The 11,438-nt window shown below is 34.1% G+C and overlaps 2 protein-coding genes across 2 annotated transcripts; both read left to right on the top strand.

Annotated features, from left to right (window-relative positions):
* The first annotated feature begins 228 nt into the window (after positions 1–228).
* LOC128997475 (THAP domain-containing protein 3-like) lies at positions 229–5,039 on the top strand. Its single transcript, XM_054423114.1, is given in 3 exon segments — positions 229–242; positions 848–886; positions 4,604–5,039. Coding segments are annotated over 3 exon segments (435 nt in total). The 3' UTR covers positions 4,986–5,039.
* Positions 5,040–8,528: 3,489 nt separating this feature from the next.
* LOC128997699 (uncharacterized) lies at positions 8,529–10,253 on the top strand. The gene is made up of 2 exons (XM_054423357.1): positions 8,529–8,962; positions 9,762–10,253. Exons 1-2 carry the CDS (start codon positions 8,610–8,612, stop codon positions 10,243–10,245), a joined length of 837 nt encoding a protein of 278 aa, XP_054279332.1. The 5' UTR covers positions 8,529–8,609; the 3' UTR covers positions 10,246–10,253.
* The last annotated feature ends 1,185 nt before the right edge of the window (positions 10,254–11,438 follow it).

Raw genomic sequence — 11,438 nt, 5'->3', positions numbered from 1 at the left:
ATCAGTGGTAACAGTATTTAGGTCTGGCGTTCCCTTTCAATGCTTTAATGATACTAAGCAGTATATCCTTATACAATCAGGCCTACACCTCACCTGTTTAACAAGTAATTTGTACGAAGTGTATTTGCAGAATTAATTTTACGTAGCCACTTATTTTTTTTATTAAATAACAACAAGAGTTAACTTAAATTTGTAATTAGATGTACCCGTACATGATTATGCTATACAATGTCCACATTAAAGTATTTATGACATTTTAAAGTAAACAGAAATAATTTCAAAGGTTTAATCATATTTAAATTATTATGAATTATCTTTTTACCTGGTCTACAAAATCGCGTTTTAAATTAAATATTTTTTGTTGTGGATGTGGTTTTTACCAACTGTCTTGAAAACCACAGCCTTTTGTTTATATTTTTATGATACTTTACATCATTTATTTGCTGGTTCTCACTATTAGATAAGTTTTACTCAACATATTTATTATAAAATAGTTTTAATTGTTAATGTTTTTTTACCTAAAATATTTAGGTAACAAATTTAGCTTTTGTATTAGAAGTGTAAATGGAATATTGTTTATTATATACAGGGTGATCAACTCAAGGAGGCCACCATTAGGATATCGGGAACGGTATTAATTAGAAAAAAAACTTTAAATAGGGGACATTCCTATTTTTGTGGCAGTTAAGAATATGAAACTCAGCCATCAGTTTCCAATATGGCGGCCAACTTTGAAGTTTCTTATAGAAAACCCTATATTTTATCATGTTTTCAGATAGAACATGCAATTAAAAAACTTTGTATTCTTAACATTTGTTCTATTAGGCTACTCGTTTAGGAGTTACAGCCTATGAAAACATTACTTCCGGTGTACATTCTGCATAGTGTAGCTCCTAAACTTCATTTATTTATTTATAAGGATATTTAGAGCAAATATGCGAAAAGTAAATAAGTCTTAAAATTGCGAAAAGTAAATAAGTCTTAAAATTGCATCTACAATCCAAAAATACTGTAAAATAAACACTTTTCCACTTTTCAAGTTTGCTGCAATTTTGGAAAATGGCCGCAATTTTTTTAATAATAGAATCAATATTTTTACGTAGGCTATTTTATGGTCTACTAGCAGAGTACCCGTCCTTCGTACGGGGTTGGCATATAAGTATCAAATGCTTATAGCAGTTATGAGTGAGGACATGGTTTAAGAAATTTCGGTTCTTTTTGAAGTTCGTTCGCTACGCTCACTCACCTTTAGGTTGGAGCTCGTTCGCTGCGCTCACTTTCCTTCAGGTTAGCTCGTTCGCTACGCTCACTTGCCTTCAGGTTAGCTCGTTCGCTACGCTCACTCGCCTCCAGGTTGAAGTTCGTTCGCTACGCTCACTCACCTTTTGCTGTTGTCATAAATGTAAAAGAAATAATAGTGCTAGTGCTGCACCCTGTTGGTAATCCTTGTAACTTTTAATGCTATTGAACATCATAGAACATAACCAACTTGTTTAATTGAAACAGCTGTTAAGATTCATTAATTCCATTTCTCATAAGGTTAACATGGGAAACTCCAGAGCCACTGGGGCGGAGCCCCGAAGGATTTTTTGGGATAAAAATATGCCTATATGTTAATCAGGAATGTGAGCTATCATCATGCCAAATTTCAGCCCGATCCGACCAGTAGTTTTTGAGATTAGCTCATACAAACACACACACAGACACCACCTCTTCTTTATAATAGTATATAGATATAGATTTAAAGTGTGGATGCATTTTTAAGACTTATTTACTTTCGCATTTTTGCTCTAAATATAGTTATAAATAAATAAATAAAGTTCAGGAGCTACATTATGCAGAATGAACACCGTACGTAATTCTTTCATAGACTGTCTCTCCTAAATGAGTGTAGAACAAAATGTCAGGTTAAAAAAAGGTTTTTGATTGCATGTCCTAACCGAAAACATTATAAAATATTGAGTGTTCTATAAGAAATTTTAAACTTGGCTGCCTCGTTGGAAAATGGCAGGTGATTTTGGAGTAAAATAAATTTATGGGTTTAACTGCCACAAAAAATTATTGAATGTCCCCCATTTAAAGTTTTCTCTAATTCTTACCGTTCTCGATATCCAATTGGTGGCCTCCTTGAGTTGATTACCCTGTATATTCAAATTTATTAAAGTATATGAAATATTTTAAAATACATAATCAAAGTTATAATGAATTCGTGTAATTTTTGAAGAGCTACCACATTTCAAAAGCTTACGATGCATTGGAAATCACTAGACACACACAAAAAAGCCAAGGGCAAACTGGGATTCTTTCAACATTAAATCACAACTTCTTCTACATTATTCAACGGTTAAACTGAACTCGGTTTTTACAACCACCATTACACTTCTCTGGCCCAAGAACACATGTACATTTTCACCTCTTATACTTCTACAATGATTGAATAAAACAGCTGTAATCACTTGCATTAATACATTGAACTTTTTATACAACAAAAAACTAATTATACTTTAAGATTACAATTAGTCATTATAAATCAATTTAACTCTTTGTGTTTGCGTGATATTAGAATAGTAACAATGTCTCAAAGATTCTGCATCTTTGTATAAACTTTTTGCTTTCTTCAAGTGAGCCTTTTTGGATTATATGTATGAATAAATCATTTACTTAAATCATTTAATATTGATAGAAAAACATTCTATCAATATTTTGGAAGAAATACACCCATATTAATACCGATATTTACCAAACCACATACTTATATTAGTATATTATATATTTTTTTCCCTATAATTTTTTAAGGAGAGTAGTCTGATTAATATTTTACGTCACATAATAAGAGTTCCGACATAAAAGTTTATACATTGAATAAATTCAAATACGAGAATCAAATGAAAAAATGCGCAATTTTATTTACACATTAATGACAAACCCTTTCTGTGTATGACGCATGAAACATAAAACATAAGTTATCGATTGAAAATAATTCAAATATAGACGAATGCAATAATTCAGATTCAACTATTAAACATAAAGTAGATTTCATAACTCAGTTGAAGAAGGTGGAAACATAATTGCGTTCAAAGCTTCAGAGAGGCGGGATTATTGAGTTCTTCAGTAATTTGGTACATCGTATCCCATGAATGGATGTTTGCTTCAATGTTAATTTAAACATAACAAAACAGTTATTTGAAATTTCATTTGAAACTATAGGAATGACGTGACACCATATTATGCGTATCAATTAATGTGTTTTACCATTGAGTATAAACCTAATGGGGCATAGCATTACCCGTGCAGCGCCAGGCTGAGCAGCGTCGGCGGCCCGAACTACGCGACCTTCGGTAATGCAGTACATCAAGTTGCTAGTGCGCTCTACCGGTAACCATGCAAGACGCAACAATGACGCAAGTCATCCCGCTGCTGCGAGCTCGCTGTCGGCTTTGCTAATAATTCAAGCGTGCTCCTTGCGAAACCAATATGGTTTAAAAAAATATTTCTATATATGATGGTAAACATTTTATTCTGAACTACTCGTATAGAGTAATTTATTTTATAATGCGTATGATTTTTACACTTTACATGAATGTACCTATGTTGTAAGATTGGACATTACTTATTTACGCCTCTGAGAAAGTCTGTAAGCATGCTATTGCTGTAAAATTCCATAATAAACCTTTTTGAAAATACATGAACATTTTTGAACATTTTGAACATTTCCCTTAGAGTTAGCGAATCAAACCAATTAAAATATAATATATAGTTAATATTTCTATTTGATTGATATATGTTATGAAATTATTTATTTCCGCCATGTTTCAAAGTTCAAATAAAGCTTTCACACTTTTCATGTGTCATTTCAAATTCGAATATCTGTATTCTGCTTAGAAACAAATTTAGATAGTTACAATATCCTAACTTTACTCTTTTACCCTTTTACTATAATCGACGACAATGTATTAATTTACTGAAAATATTTATTGTCAATGTCATGTAAAATAGAATCAACAAACGTAGGCATAATAAAAAAAATACCCCTCAATAATAACTAACCAACAGTGTATTTAATCCATGTCGTAAATTTTCCTTTATACTGTTCATACACATGTATGTATTTTTAAACTACTAATTTAAAATGTGTATGGACCAATGACATTTTTCCAACATGTACTTTTTGTTACCGTGCTACTTTTTGATACACACTTAATACTTAAACTACACTTTCTCCAAACGTCACAGGTCGCAGGCAGTGTGGCACTACTTGACAACTTAACACACCCTCTTGGATGGTTTTTGTGTCATAAAATGGTTTTTCTGCCTATGGGTGCGCCTTTTATAACCCTAAGCCCTCCCTCCGAACTAGGAACTAGTCAACTAGTCAGTATTTTGAGAAGTGGCATTGAGAACAGTCGTTGTCTTTAATCAGTGTATACGTTAACTGTGATATAGGTGAACGTTATTATTTATTTATTAGCTCTTTAAGTTAGTTCCCGTTATTAGTGACTTCCTGAGTACTATTTGTTATCGAAAATGAAATTTTTATAACGGTCTGTAAGATTTTCTACAATGACCTCGCAAAAAAAACAGGGTGATAAGTGTTTTTTTCTAGATGCAATGCTACTAAAAGAGACAACCCAGACCGAGTATTTTTTAAGTTTCCAGTAGGTAATCCGGAAGTGTGCAGTCAATGGATTTTAAACTGCGGAAATGAGAGTTTGTCTGAGTTACCGGAATCTCTGTTAAGACGCCGAACAGTGTGCGATCGTCACTTCGAACGTTCGTGTTTCACTAGTGACATGAGAACACGCCTGGAAAAACACGCGATTCCGACGTTAAGTGGCGATGGGAATACCAGCGATGTCTCAGCACCCGTGTCGTCCACACCGACGCCAGCAGCAGCCCTCCAAGACACAATGGACATATCGACGACGTCGTCTCCACCTCCACCAGAAACTTCAACAACAGGTAGGCAGGCATATATGAATATGTAATTTTATAGTTAGTTGGGGAAGCCTCTGATAAATAGTTAACATTGTTATGCTCCTTACCCGGCGAAAATGAATCGTAACGTATGATTAGAAACTTATACAGTGAAACCTCAACGAGACCTCCGAAACAAGTCGCCATTGACAAGTGTCATTTTCAAAGCTTCTAATATTTATTTGACCCCTAATCACATGTTACTGCAAACCTCGATAAGAACCTCCATAATAAGATTTATTTAACAATCCGTATGAGAGTCTTGTTATTGAGTTTTTACTGTAATACTATAACATACTTTGCTGAAATGCCGAAGTGGGTTTATACATAGGTACCTGTATAATGTATCCACTACAGTAGGCCACTAGAGTAGAGTTATAATTACATTAGTGTACCTGTTGCTCGAAATCGAGCAATAGCAAAGAAGTACATGAGTTATTTATAAACAAATAACTTGTTTAAAAACTAATAACAGTAATAATTTCCGATGATTTTAAAAGAGTCAATTAAAAGATTATTAACTAATTGAAATACTCACAATTTACACAACAGTCCTATTCCAGTTTAAAGGGTAAATTTATAACAATCAAACTGCCCATGGATGGGAAAAGGTAAGATTACAATATAAGTCAACGTAAAAAGGCTGTCAGCTTTTATAAAGTGCCGTACCTAAATTATTTAGCCAATTTGTAGACAATAAAGTGTAGAATACTTTAAACTCTACAGAATAGAGTTAGGCAAAAACTGGCAGAACTCTGAAATGGTGTTATTTATCATAGGCTTACTCATATGCCAAATCCTTAAAATAAAAATTCTATAATTATATAACATCATTAAATACGAACCAACATCCAAAACTATACACATTTTTAATACAACATAGATAATTTACACATTGACTGTTTACAATTAACATATGTTCTTCTTCTTTTTACTTTGAATGTTTGCTTCGGAACGGGAAAAATCTGTTTCATAATCATTGAAATAGATTTGTAATAAATAATCTATCATAAAGTCTAAGATTAAATAACCCTACCACATTGTTGTTTTATTTTTTTGGATCAGCTGTCTGAAATTGTGAAATAGACATTTGACAGTTCTGGTTGTTTACATTTAAATGTTAAAGCAACAGCTGGAGTTTCAAAACAATGTTTGTTTCCCATGTTAATCTTATGGAGGAATACGAAACTTTAAAGGGCCCCAGGGCCTCACTCTCTTATTATTTACCTAAAAAGAAAGTTTCCTGCACAACTTCACGTTACGCTCTTTCCAATGACACCAAAAACATGTCAATCGGTTAAGTAGTTTCGGAGGAGTAATTGTCACAAAAATACCAAGAATTGAATTTTTTAATGCCAAATTTCATGAAAACCCGTACCTAAATCAAAATTTTGTATGACACAAGAGTTTTAGTATTTATTATGACAAATCCAACAAAACAAAAATGAATAAAATCGGTTCATAAATAAAGAAGCTGTGTTTATTTTAGTAATTTAGACTGAAATTACTTAATACGTTACATAAATTATTACATTACATTTAATACATTTTAATATTAATAATTTCAGTAAAATTAGTATATTTTAATATGCAACCTAAATACGCAATTATAAAATAGTTTCTTTAACGTTTACCTATTAATAATGTAAATGTAAACAAAGACTCTTTGCGTAGTAAGTGTATACAGTAAACCATCTAATATATAACCTAAATACAGTATAAAGTAAAACACTCTAGAATTATGATTAAAAACTATGTGTAAACAATTTCTTTGAACGAGCAAACTGTAAGGTTAACGTTTATCAAAATCAGATATAAAACATACAGATATCACTTATAAAATTAAGTATTGTCTGTGGAATACACGGACTAACGAAATATTATATGCTGTAGATATGCTACCAAGGGTGTAATATCAAATTCTATTTTTTATTGTGTATTTTCAGGACCTGTGGCTGGGACGTCATCGAGTGGCCAAGAACTACCCCTGCTATCTACAACTTCTCACACATCTCTTCATTACACCGGTCCTTCTTGTTCCTCCACTCCCTATGCTAGTTACTCTGTTCAACATACGCGGACATCTGAACAAAGTAAACCAATGGATCAGTCGCCTAAGTACGTTAAACACGTTGGAAGAGCAATAACCAAAAGGAAATTAATGATGGGCGAAGATACCCCGAGAAAAGTAAAACTACGTAAGCGTCTTACCAAAGTAAAAACAACCCTTCGTCAACGATCTGCGCAGCTCAAACGGATTAAATCCAGACATACGACCATAAGTAAACATACTGTTTACAAGGCTGCATGTAAGGAGATTAAAAGCAATGCATTTAAAACACTTTTGAAGATGCAAATGATGCACACGAAACGAAGCAACTGGTCAGATGATGAAAAACAATTGGCCATGGAAATGTTTTACAGATCGCCGACCTTATACAACAACATGCGTGACCAAAAAAACTTCAACTTGCCATCACGCTCAACCATTTCAAGGTGGCTTAATGTAATGGAATTGAAACCAGGGATTAGTGAAGAACTACTTAAGTTATTGAAGATCAAAGTAAATAACATGTCTCCTCTGGAAAAACAAGTGACATTGATGTTCGACGAAATGGCTATTAAAAAAAATTTACAGTTCAATGAAAAAAGAGATGTCATCGAAGGTTTTGAAGACTTGGGCGCCTATGGAAGGACGCCAAGAGTAGGAGACCACGTTTTAATGTTCTTGATCAGGGGCCTGGCGTATAAATGGAAGATGCCAGTAGCCTATTATGTCACTAGCCGTACAATGTCAGGAGACATGATTGCCACTGTGTTGAAAGACTGCATAACGTCACTGAGCAACATTGGTCTCAACATACGAACAGTTACTTGTGATCAGGGGACCAACAACCAAAAGGCTGCAGCCATTCTAAAGGTTACCGAATCATCACCATATTTCACCGTACAGGAAAAGAAGATTTTTTTTATTTTTGATGCTCCACACTTGTTCAAGTCGATAAGAAATGCTCTTCTGAAAACAAACATCCAACATGGTGATGGAGTTTGGGCCAAATGGGACCACTTTGTGACCTTGTACAACTTAGACAGCAAATCAGATTTATTATGCCAGATCATTATGCAAAATTACTGAAAAACATGTCGCGCCAAACGCTTTTGACAGAATGAAAGTGAAATTGGCGACACAGGTATTCAGCCATTCTGTCACTGCCGCCATGCAAACCGCTGTGGGCACTGGCCAGCTACCAGCTGATTCAGTAAACACGGCAACCTTCATCGGGAGACTTAACGACATTTTTGATTGCTTGAATAGCAAAGTTCAGTTTGACGCTAATCCACTGAAATGTGCAATCTCTTCTACCGACGCTGGCCTTCGTGTAGGAGAAACATTAAAAAATGCATTACCGTGGATACAGACCTGGCAGTGCGATAAAAAAACAAGCAGATCACTCAGCCGACCTCCTTGTTTTTCAGGGTTGTACCAAACAGTGTCGTCAGTCCTTCAACTTTGGAATGACATCAAGGAAGAGGACACCAAGTATCTCCTGACGAATCGTTTGACACAAGACGCCTTGGAGAATGAGTTTGGAATTGCAAGGCAAAGGTGTGGTTATGAAAAAAACCCATCTGCCATGCAGTTCCGTCAAAATCTGCGTCACAGAATCCAAGTGACACTAATGAAACCACCGGAGTCTGCTAATTGTGAAATAGACGATGACGTCATCCTCACTGCGTCCGATCTGGATAAAATCAGCGACACCGAAGATGAAGAAGGAGATGGTGATGGTGATGGCGAAGACCAAGTGAGAAACGTCGATGTGTCTATGTCAACTACAGAAGGAAGTGGACTTGAAGACATGGAAGTTGACGACCCAGACGACATAGTCCAATCTGACGACTCGGATATTGACCTTGACGCCGAACATATACAGCCACCTCAAATTGCCCCAGATCAACAACCAACGCTGGAAAGCTGTTCTGTTCAGTAAGTAAATATCAGCTCAAGTACGCCTTTAAATTTCTCACTTTATTAGGTAACTAACGTAAAGTAATGTCATAAACACTCAATTCATAACAAATTTTCACAACTAAAGAATTATTTTTTATGGAATTTTTAAACTCTAACAGTTTTTTCACTAAAATAAACAATGCAATTATTATAAAATCAGTAAATTCAACGTATCACCATAGTTTGCTTCCTACTGGTAATACAGTTCACAGGCATATTAAATACGGAAAAAGAGCAAGAGTTGAAAATACTTTTTTGCTCGTTTAGTTAACTATATTGTTCGTCATATTGCGCAATTGCTTAAGCAAACTAAGTTATAAAACGGCAACACTTTTAAGATAAAGATAACCTCTCAAAATGATTAATGCTGTTAGTATAGGATTCAGACAAACTACGTCATTTGTTTAGGTTTATGATCCATACCAGCCTTTCTAATATTCGTGGTGTAGGCCTACATTATACTATCGGCATGTCGAACTGTTAACAAGAATGCAACAATAAGCTAAATCAGATTAAAACCAGCGAAACATACTTTAGATACGTGCGATTGCTTATTATCGAAGCTTACACCAACTGTGTTTACAGTTTACAACAACTGATTTTAACTATCTAGGGACTAAAAATGGTATTTACTCCCTAGGGAGTGAATGAGCTACTTAAGACTAGCATGAAAAAGTTGAATATAGGTTTGAAGGGAATACCCCTAAAAACGGTTCTATAAAACAAAAACAAATCAAAATCAAATGTCTTGTGTTACAATTTCAATGTATTTCAGGTATGTTGCTGGATATTTAGCGAAGATTTGCTTGAAGAAATTCTCATGTGAAGAATGCAGCCGAGAGCTTACAACAGGTGCCCAGCTCAGTGACGAAAATGAGCTGCTGATTCTTCACAGGAGTTATTCCACAAAAGATGGAACGAGCCATCTGACTGCTCCATCCAAGGAAATGGCATCCGTAACAGACGTCATGCTTTTTTCTTTTAAAGAAAACTTTCAAAAAATGAAGCATATAGTAGGGGTCAAGTCATCCTTGATGTCTTCAATCAAAAAGGACATTATGAAGAAACATAGAGAATGGCTAAAACTAGAGTCTACTTGCAGGGAGCATCGCGACTTCGTAGTCAACTTCCTTGTGCGTTTGAAAATTATAAAAACTGTGCTGTGGACGTCCCGTAGCTTAAGAATGGCCCGCTACGGAAAATCTACTACAAAATCAGTACCACATCAACGTAAACTAAAAAATTTGCAACACTTGTAAACTTTGTTCAAGAGCTTCTTGTCATACACGCATATCTCAAAACTACGTAACCATAGATCAATGAATGAAGGCCAATAACTATTTTGTATTATTTATTACTTGAGTATCTTTTGCACATTGGTGCATCTTGTAAACTATTTTTAATTCACGACATTCGTTTATTTAATCATTCAGCTGGTTTCATTATTTCTTTAATATCGCGATTATTCTATGGTGTAAATTGTAGTATTTTTCCCATGACATATGTTTAGTAAGCTGTTTCGTTTTCCTTATTTAGTTTACTGTATACCTTATAAACTCTAGTATTTTAACATTACATACGTTTCGTAAGCAGGTTCGTTGCGTTTTAATATCGTGGTTATTGTATAGTGTAATTTGTTTTATTAAGTTCATGAAAAACGTTTAGTGAGTCTTTTCGTGGATTGTTTAGTATCGTGATTATCCTATGGTGTAAATTTTAGTATTTTGTGCATAACTTGTGCTTAGTTAGCTGTTTGTATTTTTTTTGTTTTTTTTTGTTACTGTTTCTCTAGTAAACTGTAAGTTGTTGTATATATATATATATATACACGTTTCGTTATTAGCTTTTTCTTTGAGATTCGGTATCACGGTTAATCTATTGTGTAAATTGTAGTATTTTTTACAAGATATACGTTTAGTTAGCAATTTCGTTGTTTTGCTATATTTTTTCGTTTAATGTATGACTTGTAAATTCTTTGTAGAATAATTGTAGTTTTTGGTCCATGACGTACGTTTAGTAAGCGGATATGTTTCTTTTTTTGGTATTTCGTTTACTGTATAAGTTACCCTGTAAACTGTATTTTTTGTACAATACGTATTCCTTTGGTTACCCGTTGTTCTTTAAATACGTATTCAGATTATTCAGGAGTGTATTTTTTTTCAATGGCATACGTAGAGTTACCGGTTTGATTTATATTGCCTTTTTTTTACATTACTATTTCCATATGATTAGTCAGCTGTTCGTTTTTGTGCATTACCATTTCCATATGTTTAGTCTGCTGTTCCGTTGTTTTTTAAAGCGATTATTCTAGGCCTAGGGTGTAAACTGTAGTATTTTGTTCATGTAATACTTTGAGTTAGATATTTGATTTTTTCATTGCGTTGTGCTAGGTTAAAAACGTCGTATTTGTTGATGAATTTGTTTGTTTAGCCGTAGTTTCCTTCTTCCTTGT

Source organism: Macrosteles quadrilineatus, unplaced genomic scaffold (assembly GCF_028750875.1).
Source record: "Macrosteles quadrilineatus isolate MER2022 unplaced genomic scaffold, UCM_ALF_1.0 Scaffold_6__1_contigs__length_79288215, whole genome shotgun sequence".
NCBI lineage: Eukaryota > Metazoa > Arthropoda > Insecta > Hemiptera > Cicadellidae > Macrosteles > Macrosteles quadrilineatus.
Note: the sequence above shows the minus strand (reverse complement) of the source record. Positions and strands in the feature narration are given on the sequence as shown.

Bases quoted from the DNA above. Each gene is read 5' to 3' on its own strand.
- LOC128997699 (XM_054423357.1), top strand. From the start codon at position 8,610: ATGCAGTTCCGTCAAAATCTGCGTCACAGAATCCAAGTGACACTAATG. The intron at 8,963-9,761 runs GTAAGTAAATAT...AATGTATTTCAG, and splicing joins CTGGAAAGCTGTTCTGTTCA to GTATGTTGCTGGATATTTAG.